Here is a 15579-nt window from a genome sequence, read left to right as displayed (position 1 = left end):
TTGCAATTTTCCATTTATAATGAGGATATCACATATTTATTCAGCTATATTTCTTCATTTTTTTGAAAAAAAATTATTGTTATTTTCTACTAACAAAACTAACAAAAAGAAACTAAAAAATCCTCAATCATCAAAAACATCAGACCTAATGGGTCAGCCCCCCAAACTTTTTCTTTTTATGATAATCCATAAACATATTTAAATCTATGCATAGTCCCGTTTCTTTAGCCAATAATAAAAGGAATTCCAAGTTTGATAGACATCTGTATCTTCTTTCTCCTTCAGAGACAAAATTTCTTTATTTGTTTTATATCATCCTTTCTATGCAAAAATGGCATTCAACACAGATTAATACTTATACAGCATATCACATTTTCATGTCTATAGAGGAGGATCCCAGGATTCAACACTGGCAATACTCCTTCCTAGTCTTTAAGCCCTTCCATCCAGTTCCTGGTGGGGAAGAACTGAGATCTCTAAGGCCTGAAGGAAATGGATTGTGCATCTTCTCAGTGGCCAACCACACACACAGTATGTTGCAAGGATGTGTTCTGCTATTGAAGAGCGGTGCTCAAGTATGGCCTTGCAGATCCCTAGCACAAATGAAACCATTTTATGACATTGTAAAGGGCTTGCTTTCAGTTACCAGAGATCTAACTGTATATCCAATGCTCACTGAGCTTTGAAACCTTACATAATTGGTGTAGCATAGATCTTGTACACCTTACTTGTTTCCTCTCTCTTTCCTGCCACTTATTATTGCATTTGTGCCTTTGAATATGGTCCTCAAAGCTTCCCGCACCTCTGTGTTTCTAAGTGTAAAAATGAATGGATTTAACAAAGGGGTGACAATAGTATTCAATATGGTGACTATTTTGGTCAGCCCCAATGACTGCTGTTTAGATGAGGTGACATGAAGGAAAATAGTGGAACCATACCATATAATCACCACTGTGAGGTGCGAAGAACAAGTGGAAAAAGCTCGCTGACGGCCTTGAGTTGATGCAATCCTTAAAACTTTGCTGATTAGACAGATATAGGAGATGAGGGTTATTACACATGAGCCGATGATGACAATGAAAGCAATTACAAACCATACTGCTGCAAGCATGTAAGTGTCAGTATATGAAAGGACTATCCAAGGCACAATATCACAAAAGAAATGGTTGATAACATTGGAGTCACAGAAGGACAATTGGTTAATAAGGAAAGCTGGCAAAAAAATAACCAGAAAGCCACAGATCCAAGAGCCCAATGCCATCTGCACTGATGACATTTTGGACATGATAGTGTTATAGTGCAATGGGTGGCAGATAGCGAAATAGCAGTCATAAGCCATGACAGCAAGCAGAAAATACTCTATACGTCCCATGGAAAAAACAATATACATCTGTGTGATGCAGCCTAGGAAGGAGATCTTCTGGTGCCTCTGTGACACCAGGATTGCTAAAGTCTTGGGGATACATGCTGTAGTGTACCATATTTCCAGGAAGGAAAGATTGCAGAGGAAGAAGTACATGGGTGTATGAAGCTGTTGTCTGGCCTGCACTAAAGCTATGATGGCCACATTTCCAGTGATTGTCAGGATGTACATAGAACAGAAGAGCATGAAAAGGGAAGTACGCAGCTCCAGAGTCCCAGGAAATCCCACAAGGATAAATTCCTTCACACTGGATCCGTTTCTTCCTTGTTTGAGGCTCATGAGCTTTGCCCGTTGATGATATCAGTCATGAAAACCCACTGATCAGTTTTTTTAAGTGACCTGTTACTTGAGAACATTAAGAGATGAGAAAATGCTTACGATCAACTAAACAAGTTTAGTACAGGAACAGAAGACTGGAACTTTTATCAGGTGATAATGTTGATCCATTTTTATGCAGCACTTCACAGGATCTCAGGTACATGATTCAAATATGTCACTGAAGTACTTATTCCAATATCTTGATATAGGAGGCTGTTTCCTTCCACACCCAGTTCTTTAAAACCTCAATTTCTTTCTCTTGCATCAAAAATGTTAGTAAATTGTTTCAAAAAATCATATATAATGAAATTCACACCCGTCTGTACCTGCCAAGTTCAATCAATGCAGCTATTCCTAGCATGGGAAAGACATTACTGAACCAGTCTGCCATGTAGCAGTTAAAGATGAGGAGCAAGGCTGGGCAGGGCAGGGTCGGGCATGGCCAGAAGTGGTCACCCTTATTCAGCAACACAGACATAGGTGAACACCCTAGGATTCAGAAACATTTTTTTTAAGCTAAGTATTCTGACCAATGTGATTGATTGGACAAAGCTGTCAGTTTTGTCTCCTCCTGCATTCATTAAAAAACCCTCTCCAATTATTCTTGTCCTGTGTGTGTGTGTGTGTGTGTGTATGCGCCAAACTGAAAAGAAATTCTCACCTATCCCTAAAAGTAAATTTGTGAGGCAGGTGGTTACCTAAGGGTTAGCAAGGAATTCATAACAGAGCTGGGTAAGATTTGAATCAGAGATACCCTCCTTCATGGAGCCGGGGATAACTCATGTACATAGGATATCCCCAGCTCCCAGTAACTTGATATGAGAAGAATGGTGTTAAATTTTTTTGTTGTTCTGTGGTATTTGTATTGCCATTTTTTAAACTTTATTCTAGATTCCAAATACCACAGTAAGTAAAATAATGGCTATTCCAAACATCATCATTTGGTCTTCTCAGATAACCTTTTATGGGACATAATTTCACATACCCCAACATAAGTTGTGGCAGAGAGACTCCAGGTGTCCTAGAAAATATGGAACACTATAAAATATTATTCAGTCTTTACATGAAATTTCCTGGCTCAGGTCTCTAACCTCTAAGGGCATCAACTAGAGGGATGGTCTTTTGCTCATTCTGCATTGACATTACTTGAACAGATATTATAGAGCTCCCATTGATTTCAGTGGGGGCTCTGCAGAACTTCCCATTGAATGGTGCCTATGTATTTTATTCATCCTGTCAATGATGATAAGATAATTTTCATTTCTATACTGTCTCACAGCCAAAACTCTCTAGGTGGTCCACACAGTCTAGATAAAATGTTTTGTCATATTAAAGTCCTCACTCATGCCTGGAGAAAAGGAGAGGGAGAGAATTTGATTAAAAACTATTTCATAATGGGTTTTTCAGTCATATTTATTACTTTGTTGTGAGTGACACAGAGGGCATTCATAAAGGTATAGAAGTGAGTTTGTACAACAGTCTTTAGTAGAGATTTGTAACAGGAAACCTGTTGTTTCTTTATTGGGAGAATAATGCCATGTGTATTTACTAAGAAGTAATTCCCATATTTTTCAGTGGGGATTGCTTCCCTGCCAGAGTCTATATTACTGCTGCCTTATGAATTTCAGTGAAACCTGCTATGTATTTTTTCACCATTTTGTTCCAATAGGTATAAACCAGACAGATGGGAGGGCTTAAACAAGGAGAAGCAAACAAATCTGGTGTGACGGAATTCATCCTCCTTGGCTTCTCTGGCTCTCCATGTTTTCAGCTGTTCATCTTCATCCTCTTTTTTATCATGTACAGCCTAACCATTTTGGGAAATTTCTCTATCATCCTTCTGATCATAACCCATTATTGCTTCCACGTTCCCATGTATTTCTTCCTCTGCAATCTCTCCTTCCTAGAGATATGGTACACCACGGCCTCTATCCCCAAAATTCTTGCCATATTTCTGGGGAGGAGCAGAAGTGTCTCTTTCATGGGCTGCATGCTGCAGATGTACTTCATTTTTTCCTTTGGATGCACAGAACATTTCCTGATAGCAGTCATGGCATACAACCAATATCTGGCCATCTGCTACCCTCTTCATTACAGCACCTTCATGGATGTCAGCCTCTGTAGCAAACTGGCACTGGCCTGTTGGTTGGGTGGATTGCTCATCATCTTCATACCAGCATACATGATCACAAGATTGTCCTTCTGTGGGCACAATGTGATTAACAATTTCTATTGCAACATGAATTCCTGGATAGCCCTCTCCTGCACTGACACCCATTTCCTCGAGATAACAGCTTTTTTCATAGCTATCATTGTCATTGTGGGTTCATGTGTGATAACCCTCCTTTCCTATGTGTACATTGTCTCCACAATCTTACACATCCCCTCCAAAAAGGGTCAACAAAAGGCCTTTTCCACATGTTCCTTCCATCTTGCTGTTGTTATTATTTGGTATGGATCCACCATCTTCCTTTTTGTCAAGACTTTCAGACAGACATCTTTCGAAAGATCCAAAGTTGTAAGCATCTTCAACCTAATTGTGGTGCCGCTGCTGAATCCTTTCATCTATACCCTAAGAAACAAGGAGGTGAGGGAGGTATTGAGGAATGCCTTGCACAAGTGATGGCCAGAATAGAAATTATGTGATGTGAAAGACCAAAGAAATCATTCAAGAAATTTTGGATCAACTGACACAGAATATTCCTGTAGACATTTAGGCAATGAAGAGTGGTTGGAGAGAAGCTTCACTTTTTGCAAATATTTGTTGAAACTCTAGGAAAGGAGTTTCAAAAATTTGTTGAAACTCCAAAGTAGCCTTTCCTTTTTTCTTTCTTTGTTTTGTTTTTTGACATACTAAAGTTTGCTAAACTGATTTGCTAGAGGTAAAGTGGAATGAGTGCAGAATTCATTTCTCCCCATCACTTCCAAACTGGCTGCAACCCTTGTGGAAAACAATTGCTACTGTTTTCACTCTCTCTAAGTGATTTCCCAAGTTGGTAGTACCACCCCTCTGGGTGTGGTGGAAAGATCCAGGGAGGCAGTGAGGAAAATGGGGGCAGCAGGGGGGCATTAGGAAATTATGGATAGTTCCAGGGTTATGAACAACCTATACTTACAAATACACAGACTACCATAAACCCTATATAAATATTTCTAGAAAAAGCCATGGATATCTCTAGGGAACTACACCACATATATGGTGAGGTGTCATCAGTGGCTGTGTCATTCCTAGAGATATTCATGCCTTTTTGTTAGAGATAGAGGTTCACTAGAGATTGTCAAGGCTATGTCTGAAGAACTATGCAACATATTTCTAGGGAACTATGTGATGTATTTAGAGACACCTCATCAATGGCAGCTTACTTCCCTAGAGACATAGTATTCATGGCTTTCTGTTCCACAACATTGACTTGAGCATACCCAAGCCAGTGTGTTTAGGGGTAAGTGTAGATCATTTAATTCCTCTTTCAGTTTTTGCACTTATAATCAGGCCCTCAGCTGCTACAAGGCCATTTATGATGAAAAAAAGAAAACGGCTGTACGAACAACCCTTGAGGCCTACTTCAATGAAGTGACTCCAGTGGTAACACCCCCTCCCCTTTCCAGCAGCACAATCAAATCCTGACTCTCCAGCACCAGGTCCATCTCCATCATCATCAGTTAATGCTAATGTTACCTCAAGAATGTTCTAAACTGTTTTAGGGACTGTTTCTTTTATGCGTTTTTTTTTTACAATATTGTATACCTGTGCACATATACACAAATAATCTCTCTTCAGTAACTGTAGTTACTTTATTATTACTCTATTATTACCATTATTGTAATGTTATATTGTATTTAAGATGTTTTACCAAATATTGAAGTGTTTATTAAGTGCTCTATATGCATAGAAAGGTAAAATAAATGCATATACTAAGACAAACATTTGGCTTACTTTGACTCAGGTAGACTGAATAAAAGCAAGGAAAAAATCTGTCTCTTTTACATCTAATTATTAAAATAAGCAAATATTTTACTTACATAGTGCTCAAAGAAGTCATTGATGTATTGAAACCTTTGCTATTTGTCCTAATACTAAATAAACTGTTTGACCATAGATTTAGAAAGGACAAGAGAAAAGAGATTTTCCTACAATGCATGATTAACTCACAATTTATTTTACAGCTACTCAGAGGGACTTTTGCTTTTTAAGGAACCAAAAGGTTTTCTATGACCTCCCCGTCTCCCTCCATGTTACTCCCACCACATTGTTCTCTCTTCCTTTCATATTATATTTCAACCATGTTGGGGTTCTCAGGATATTCCAGCTGTCACCCAGTTAGCCCAACCTCCCAGACTGGCATACTGGAAGTGTATTGAGTGGCTACCATGCCGTATTTCTAAAACAAACAAAACAAGACAAAATCTCAATCTCGGAAGTCAGTATCTGCCTAGTGTTGATCCCAAGATCCCAGATGTATTAGGATTGCACTGTCAACTGTGCTCATGAATGAGGAGCTGTAAATGTATCACTGAGACCAGCACCAACTTCAGCAAGGAAAAGAAGGAATTTTGCCATTCATGAAAAGGGTGGAGAATTTGGATTCAAACTGTAGATGCAATTTTACTGTTGCTTAATTTACTTTTAATATAATGTATGAAAGGATGTGGTCCTTCATCATCCCAGGCATCTTCTTTTAGTCCATTTTTTTCCTTTACCCACCAGTATGATCTAAGAATAGAGTTTCATTCAACATTAGTACTGAATATGAATTTTCTTCTCAACCTCTGCTGAAACTGTTAGATAATTTCATCTTCTTTTCTGTGACTGTAACCCTGCTCCCCACTTTGCCACTTTCAAATAATGTGGAGAATTTGGGCAGATTTTCTATTTTTTTAATGCAGCTGTTCATTTGCAGTTCTCCAAGTATGGCAATTAAGTTCATATTGTTTTAATGCATACTTTAAAAAAGTTGAAATGCATAATAAAATCTATACTTAAGTAGTATTTTAAGAATACTGTAAAGGAAGGAAGGAAGGAAGGAAGGAAGGAAGGAAGGAAGGAAGGAAGGAAGGACTGGAAAAACAGATCATGAATTGTGTGGGAAAATATGTGAATGTGACATGAGCTAGATATCCACAGTTTGGCTCATCCCTACCTGTGCACACAGCATAATAACAAACACTGATGGAGAAACTTCTTAGTATAAGTATTTGAAGCCAATAAGCCAAATCCATAAATACCAATTGAATTCAAATCTATAGATGCAGGATTGAACTAGGAAAAAATGTAGTACACTTAAGAACCTCAAGTTTTTTAAGGATGTGTGAATCAGCAAAGATAAAATTTATCAAAGTTCACAGAAACTTGTTTTGACCCAAGTCTGTATCAATGGGTTTTTTTCCTTTTCTATTCTTTTTGCATGAACAATTGTGCAGTTTCATGTATATTTTCAGATGTGCACATCTATGAAATGTACAGATTTTGACTGTAGGATGAGGTTGAATGTATGTTTGGTCCAAAAGAAGTAAACTGGATAAATTCTGAATTTTCCATATTTCCCTAAACCCTTTTCATAGTAAAAAAAACCTCCTGCCACAATGGAGAGGAATAATCTATTCATCTGAGCAACACTTCTTAAGCACTATCATATCTTCAGGAAACAAGACAAGGTTCCAACATGAGAAATCCAGACCTATGGAGAAAGTGAATCTGAGCCCTCATGTGCAATCCCATTAAGCACAATTTAACTTTTCTTGACACTAACTCATGGAGATCATGGAGCTTAGCAGATTAATGAAGAACAGTTTTGTTTAATTTTTCTGGGCTGATGCGCTTTTCCCAGTCTTCCACAGCACAGCTGCTGCATGCAAAATTATGCCCTCTGGTGGGGACAGAGCAGGAAGGACTTGAAAGTGTAGTTGGAACCCCCCACAAATATTCCCTACTGTCTCATTTGCTTCTTTAGCTTTCAGTCAGACTGTATTAAGGTCTCATAATACATAGATTAAATCCTCTGCCCACCCCCCCAAGAATGGTTTTCCAAGCCTTTTTTTCTCCCTCCCTGGGAGTTGTCAGTGTGAAAAATAGATGGCAGGTTTTCCATCTACATGAAAAACTTGCATCATCAGGTATCTAGAACAGGAGCTTTCAGCCTCTTTCAGCTTGAAGACCACATTCATAACATCAGGCTGTAAGACTTCAATCCTTTGCATACCTATTTAGGAATAAATCCAAATAAGCTAATTGGGCATTTCTTAGTAATCCCATGTGTAACTGGGATGTAAGACAGGGCTAACAACATGACTTTCTGGATCTGGTACGCTTTGTAATCAGCCCACACACTATTACAGTTCAGGGAAGCTGAACACAAGTTAGGAGATTGCATTCCAAAAAACATTTTTTAGAATGCAGAAGTCCAGACAGTTCTGGCACAACTAGCAATATTTCCTTCTGTACTGTGGGGATCTCTGTCTTTTTTAATTGCTTTGATACACATTGCTCCATTTCTGATCCTATGTCTGCCTGTTATTCCAGAACTTTCAAAGAATGTTGCCATCCATATTCTTTTGACAGAGAGATGAGAAACTGGATAGAACAGCATTTAAGAAGTTTAACAAAGATGAACCTATACTAAACATTTTGCCTAGCGTTTCTTTTACCTCCTTATTCCGCAGATTGTATACAATGGGATTAAACATAGGTGTCAGGACAGTGTAGAGTAAGGAAAGTATTTTGTTTAATTCACTTGACTGTGTTCCTGCAGAAACACCATATGTAATGCCCAGAGTCCCATAGAATGTACTTACTACAATAAGATGTGAGCTACACGTGGAAAAAGCTTTCTTCTTTCCTGAAAACGATGGGATTTTTAGTACAGTCATTACAATATGGACATATGATGTGATGGTCAAAAGGAAAGGAGCCAGTGACACCGCAAGGCTTGCTACAAACATGGCTACTTCTGCTGGGTGGGTATCAGAACACGACAATTTCAACAGTGGTGTTCAGTCACAAAAGAAATGATCGACTTGATTAGGGCCACAGAGTGTTAAAGAAGTGGTGACAATGAAGTTCAGCCCAGCAGCCAACAGAAAACCCAATAACCACGTTGCAGCACTTAACGTGTAGCAGAAGTTCCAGTTCATCACTTTGGCGTAGTGTAGTGGGTTGCAGATGGCAAGGTAACGGTCATATGACATGAGCAGTAAGAGAAAGCATTCCACAGTTCCCAAAGCACAGAACATGTACAGCTGTGTGATACAACCAGCCAGGGAAATTGTTTTCTCCTTTCTCAGTAAATCAACCAGCACCTTAGGGGTGATGTTTGAAGTATACCATACTTCCAGGAATGATAAATTTCCCAGGAAAAAATACATAGGAGTGTGGAGTCTCTTATTAACTGAAACAGCAATTAGAATGAGAGAATTCCCCACCATAGTTATCCCATATATTCCTAAAAATAGAACAAAGAGTAAGAACTGTAGTTTCTGGAGATTCTCAAAGCCAAAGAGTACTAACAGATTGTTCGTTGTTCCATTTTGATGTATAGGGTTGTCCATTATGAGTCCTAATCAGGGGAAGAAAAAAAAAAAGATTCCATTTACAGAAATATAACAACAACAATTACACAGCACAGTCAGTGAAGCACACCTCGCTCGGTCTCTCTCTCTCTCTTTCTGTGAGTGCATGTATGTGCGCATGCACATGCTTTTAAGAAAGTATTCAGGGATGAATGATGAGTTCCCAAGTGGACAAATACTGAGTAAAAAATTGAGTTTTTTTCCCCCATGTATTGATTTTTCCGTTGATTGTGTTACGTTATTTAGCTAGAAAGCATTTTTTGAAAACTTGCTAAAGCTAATGTTATCTTCCTAACGCTAAAGCAACAGATGAAACTTAACTGATATAGAGAGAAAGTGAATAAGGAAGGGAGAAAGAGAATATAAGACCAACATTACCTTTAATTTCTACTGTCAACAATATGCTTTTGAGTTATCCTTTAATGCAGGGGTCTCAAACTTTCGGCCTGCGGGCCAATTGCCAGGATGGATGGGGCATGGGAGAGGGCTCCTGCGGCCTTCAAAGCACCAGCGGTGCCCGGGAGTGACGCGGAATGAGTGGCCCACCACCACCATGGTGGAATACTTGATGTGGCCCAGCCTCACCCAGACTCTACTTCCAGCGGCCCCCAGGTAAGTTGAGTATGAGACCCCTGCTTTAATGGATCCCGTATCATCATTGGGATGGCGACCAGTGACAAGCGGGGTCCCCCAGGGCTCTGTCCTAGGCTGATCCTGGTTAATCTTTCATAAATGACATGGAAGAAGGGTTGAACAGTCTGCTGATCAAATTCGCAGACGATACTAAAACTGGAGCAGTGGCCACAACTGAGGAAAAGGTACTTCAGATCCAAAAGGATCTGGACAGACTATGGAATTGGGCAGAAGACAACAGGATGGCGTTCAATGTGAATAAGTGCAAGGTCTTGCACTTGGGGCATAGGAATAGCTGTCATAAGTACAGGTTAGGTGATAAGTGGCTGGAGAGCAGCACTTGTGAAAGGGACCTCAGGGTACTGGTTGACTGCAGGCTAAACATGAGTCAGCAGTGTGATGCGGTGGTCAAGAGGGCGAACGTCACCCTTGGTTGCATAGCCAGAAGTGTGGCTTCTAGATCAAGAGAGGCATTACTACCACTCTATACAACTCTGGTATGCCTGCAACTGGAGTATTGTGCTCAGTTTTGGGCTCCTCATTACAGAAAGAATATATCCAGGTTGGAGTCAGTGCAGCATAGGGCCACAAGTTTGGTGACCAGTTTGAGGGGATCAGGTATGAGGTGAGACTGAGGGAACCAAGGTTCCATTTGGATGCCAGGAAGCACTTCCTGACAGTTAGGACCCCAAGGGTGTGGAATGGGCTTCCACGAGAGGTCGTTGAGGCCCCTTCAGTGTGGGTGTTCAAAGATAGGCTGGACATGCACATGGTGGGCATGTCATGAACAGAGCCGGCTGGTGGCCCAGGAGGCCCCTTCTGACTCGCTCTGTTTCTATGTTTCTATGTATGTTTGGTTATCTTAATAGGCCTCCTATTTCTTGGATTTGGAAATTACAGTCTTGCCAAATTTGTCTGTCTCACTCAGATCTGACACAGAGAAACTGTAGAACAATTCTTTCCCATCACAGTAACAGTTTTTAAATAGATCTGCCCTTGCTATTCCAACACTCTTGATCACTTTTCCTACTGCTTGGCTGGATTCTGTCTTTCTAATGCCTTTTTGGTGCCACAGCCAAGTCAAACATTCATTATTTATATTGTTTTATTGGATTCTATGTATTTATGGTTGTAAGCCGCCCCAAGGCTTCGGCGAATGGGGTGGCACAGAAGTCCCCTAAATAAATAAATAAATAAATACATACATACATACATACATACATACATAAGTAAAATTATATTTTTACAGGAATACACCAGAGATCATTGTTGTAGAGACAAATGCAGATATTAATCAGGCAGGGAACTACAGGATATGCCAATTGAAGTATGTGACTTGAATGTTATTAATGGCAATATCTGGGAGACAATATGCCTTCTAGAACAGATTGTTGCATTAAGATTATGGAAAAACTTGGACATACATCTTTCCACAGTGATGTGTCTCATGTAAACTCAAGCCAGTCACACTCTTCTACTTTATTTTTTATTGAAATTAGGCAACACCACCATATGGCTGCTAGTAAAAGTGGGTTTCTGAGCAGAATTTGAGGGGCCTGTGGAAAAGGAGGAAGAGAAAAGGTGAAGGAACTGCATGAGGATGTCCTAGGAAGATGTTCCAAGTGTGAGTTATAAAAAGGGAAGGAGGACCTGCTTTTTGAAAGTCTAGGAATCCTTTGTATGACTAAGGATGGTAGAGTTGGAATAATATAACAACAAGTATAGCAATGATGATAAGATTTGTAAAACATTCTCCATCTCCTGGGAATAGCAGTGGTAGCACTTAAGCAAAAGCTTTGATTATTCCACCTCCAGCATGACAAAAGAGGATGACTGGGGAGACAATGGCTTCAGCAACCCTTGTTGTGGAAACCACCCCAAGTTTGAGATGGGATAATGGAGTCACTGAACAAGTACCAGAAGGATACTTTCCAGTATTCAATGCACACCTACTTCAACTGATTTCTTTCTCTGCATGGTCTCTTGTCCATGAAATTGGAAGGTCTGATTAGAAACCCAATTACTCCATCTTAATTCTAGGCCTTGCTGATACTAGAGGTAAAGACACCTAGCTTATTGGCTTTGCCTCATACTGAAGCTTCTTCTGTTTTCAAAGCTGAACTCATTTGCAATGATAAAGAGACTCTAGACACTTCTTGAAGGCCTTTGTTGGAAGGGGGAAAAAATCAGTCACTAGAGTACTGGTGCCCCCATGAGAATGGGTTACCTGAGGAACTGGGTCAGGTAGGTCCTATGATCAGCGCTGATGTTGTGCATTGTCACAAACTGCCCACCTCCAACTTAGCTTCCATGTGCCACACTTTCTGTTTTGTCAGGCCCAAAACAGTTGGGCAAGTTGGAGTACTTTGAACTAGCAAAAATGTCCCACATTATCCTGCCCTTCTATTGCCTTCTAAAACTTCTGAGCTTTACTGTGTTTCTGGATGACTCCTGTGAGAATTCTGACTTTTGTACTGCTTGTAAGTAAGCATAATTTGTGATATTGCACAAAATCATCATTGATCATGGGAAATAGCATTTCACCTTAACTTTCAGTTTCTTTGCTTTGTATATCCTGAGCCAAGCTGAAAGAGACTTGGATATGTGTGTGCATGTGTGTGTGTCCCTGTTTTGCTTTGTTTTTGCAAAATGTACTTAGGAATTGAATTAAAGAAACACATATACCACACAAACACTAAAAAGAAGAGATTAACAAGTATGTTCAGAAAGGCTTACTTCTGAGGAAGCCTGCACAGGCTGCTGACATTCCCTTTCCCTCCCAATCCCATAATTTTCAGCTACCTACTAATCAATGAGAGTGATTCCCTCTGCCTTCCAACTGGTATCTCAGTTAAAAGTTTCCTGCTGCCCCCCTCCAGCGACCAAACACTGAAAGCACCATTGGAGTCCCTCTCAAAACACTGGCTGGGTTCTGGTTTCAGAATAAAACTGAGCAGGCCCACATTAGTCTTCCAGTAGTTGAAGCCTCCAGGTATCACAGGATCAAAAAGGGTTAATAAATGTTGTCCCACTTGTCAGAATTCACAAATAAAGTGCACCAATAGTATTCACCAAATTTTGAAAGTAATATATATTCTGAGGCACAGCCTGGAGTAAAAAGCACATTTTCAGCGCATTTTAACTAGCTGCCTATGTGTGATTTTTTTTATCTGATTGCTCTGAAATTTTGTACCCACGGGGTAGATCATGAATGTCAATTTGCACACTATTACCTCAACAGGTTATCAGTGCTATAAGCACTAAAATGTTAACACAAAAAAAAAAAAAAAACGCAGATTTGTGTTTAATCTCTCTCCTTCACTAAAGGGATTATTTCTATATTTTTATTTATTAAATTTCTTTATTTCTATGTATTAAAACAAAGTTTTCATAATCACATCAAGAATCATGTTCAGGTACACAGTGTTAGTTGCAAGAAATTAAGACATAATGAGATATTCAAGCTAGCATGGTAAAGATTAGTTCCAGTCGTTCATTTCATAAGCAATTTATATTCAAATGTGGTAAAATCAAGAAATACAGTTAGCTACAGTCAAAAGCAGCAACACAAACATTATCTGCAGAAGTGAAGATCAAGCACATCTATGGAATAAGGGCTAAAAGTGTGTTAATAATAATAAAAAGTCTACAACTTTTGGGGCAATTTTATAGTGCAGGAGTATAGTAAAATAAATGGCAAGTGTAGGGACCTGAGACATTGGAAAGGTCTTTATGATACAATCCTTTGTATAACTCAGAAAGCATCCCACCATCTCTAGCACCATAGACATAGTGCCTAAGCAACTATTTGCAGAGAATTTGGGGGTTTGTTTTTTGCATTATCAGTGAAAGCCAACCTAATATAGGTTGCTCTGACAGTAGTTGTATTAAAGGATGCATTACCATATTAAAAATAGAGTTTTGATATAGAGCACCAGAACTAGAGCTTCCAGCCATGCCTGGGACTTATTGCAAGATTGCATTTAAAACAAAGGGCAAAGAAATACCTCCCAGTGAGAAGAAACAATTTCTTGGCAAGTTTTTACATGCCTACAGTATGACATGTCAGTTATCCTTTGGTGCAAGGACCAAGTGATTCTATCTATCTCTGATTCGATGGCTACATCCAATGGAAGAATATTATTGGACTGCTACATTTTTTGGACAGAATAATGATAAATAGTGTGGGGCAGCATTGGACCAATTTCTCAGAGCTGTTGAAGCTTTACTCAGCAACTTCTTTAGAGTATTTTTCACCTCTTTGTTCCTCAGACTGTATACAATAGGGTTCAGCATAGGTGTCAGGACAGTATAGAATAAGGAAAGCATTTTGTTTAATTCTACTGATTCTGTCCCAATAGATACTGCATATGTAATGCCCAGAGTCCCATAGAATGTACTTACTACAATGAGATGGGAGCTACAAGTGGAAAATGCTTTCTTCTTTCCAGAGGACGAAGGAATGTTCAAGATGGTGAATAAAATATAGCTGTATGAAGTGATGGTCAAGAGGAAAGGAGCCAGTGACACCGCAAAGCATGCTACAAAAATGGCTACTTCTGCTGGGTGGGTATCAGAACACGACAATTTCAACAGTGGTGTTAAGTCACAAAAGAAATGATCGACTTGATTAGGGCCACAGAGTGTTAAAGAAGTGGTGACAATGAAGTTCAGCCCAGCAGCCAACAGAAAACCCAATAACCACGTTGCAGCACTTAATGTATAGCAGAAGTTCCAGTTCATCACTTTGGCGTAGTGTAGTGGGTTGCAGATGGCAAGGTAACGGTCATATGACATGAGCAGTAAGAGAAAGCATTCCACAGTTCCCAGGGCACAGAACACGTACAGCTGTGTGATACAACCAACCAGGGAAATGGTTTTCTCCTTCTTCAGTAAGTCCATCAGCATTTTGGGGGTGATGTTTGATGTATACCATACTTCCAGGAATGATAAATTTCCCAGGAAAAAATACATAGGAGTGTGGAGTCTCTTATCAACTGAAACAGCAATTAGAATGAGAGAATTCCCCACCATTGTTATTGCATAAATTCCTAAAAGCAACCAGAAAAGCAAGAGCTGTATTTCCCGGAGATTTCCAAAGCCAAGGAATATTAATTGATTCACTGTTCTGTTTCTATATATAAAATTTTCCATTTGATAGTCCTAATATGGAGAGGGAAAATATTCTTTTAAAACCAATGCAAATATGCATACTTAGTTTAAGTTAATTGCAGTGATCTGAAAACAACAATACATTAGGAACAGCAGATTTCTCATTCTAAAGCTCATATGTGTCTCTACATAGACATGTATGCAATACATTTCCAAAATGGCAGTTGAAGGAAGCAAATGAATGCATGTCCTTCTATTTTTAATTTATTTTGATATCTTCAAATAGTTAAGTTTTTTCCCCATAAGAATATGTTGTAGATTATGGTTGAAATAATCTGAACTGAACTATGAACTGATCTGAGTGTAAGAAACAATGAGAAAGATAGAATATGGAATACCTTTTTTATATTACCTTCCTTTTCTTTTCTTTTCTTTTCTTTTCTTTTCTTTTCTTTTCTTTTCTTTTCTTGCAAAAGTCCTTGCAATTTTTAGTTTTTCTCTGATGAGTGTAGTTTAATCTATTGCCATGA

At 39.2% G+C, this 15579-nt stretch overlaps 4 protein-coding genes across 4 annotated transcripts; 1 reads left to right on the top strand and 3 right to left on the bottom strand.

Moving 5' to 3' along the window:
* Positions 1-724: 724 nt before the first annotated feature.
* On the bottom strand, positions 725-1702 carry LOC123033392 (olfactory receptor 6F1-like). The gene has a single exon (XM_044449996.1). It carries the CDS (start codon positions 1700-1702, stop codon positions 725-727), a length of 978 nt encoding a protein of 325 aa, XP_044305931.1.
* A 1723-nt stretch (positions 1703-3425) lies between these two features.
* On the top strand, positions 3426-4364 carry LOC123033391 (olfactory receptor 6F1-like). Its single transcript, XM_044449995.1, has one exon. The coding sequence runs from the start codon at positions 3426-3428 to the stop codon at positions 4362-4364; it is 939 nt and encodes a 312-aa protein (XP_044305930.1).
* Positions 4365-8263: 3899 nt separating this feature from the next.
* Positions 8264-9283, bottom strand: LOC123033390 (olfactory receptor 10A2-like). The gene is given in 1 exon segment (XM_044449994.1): positions 8264-9283. A coding segment is annotated over 1 exon segment (1020 nt).
* A 4794-nt stretch (positions 9284-14077) lies between these two features.
* On the bottom strand, positions 14078-15091 carry LOC123033389 (olfactory receptor 10A2-like). Its single transcript, XM_044449993.1, has one exon. The coding sequence runs from the start codon at positions 15089-15091 to the stop codon at positions 14078-14080; it is 1014 nt and encodes a 337-aa protein (XP_044305928.1).
* Between the last annotated feature and the right edge of the window lie 488 nt (positions 15092-15579).

This window comes from Varanus komodoensis, unplaced genomic scaffold (genome assembly GCF_004798865.1).
Source record: "Varanus komodoensis strain SLA01 unplaced genomic scaffold, ASM479886v1 scaffold62, whole genome shotgun sequence".
NCBI classification, from domain to species: Eukaryota; Metazoa; Chordata; class Lepidosauria; order Squamata; family Varanidae; genus Varanus; species Varanus komodoensis.
This window is presented reverse-complemented; position numbering and strand designations above follow the sequence as displayed.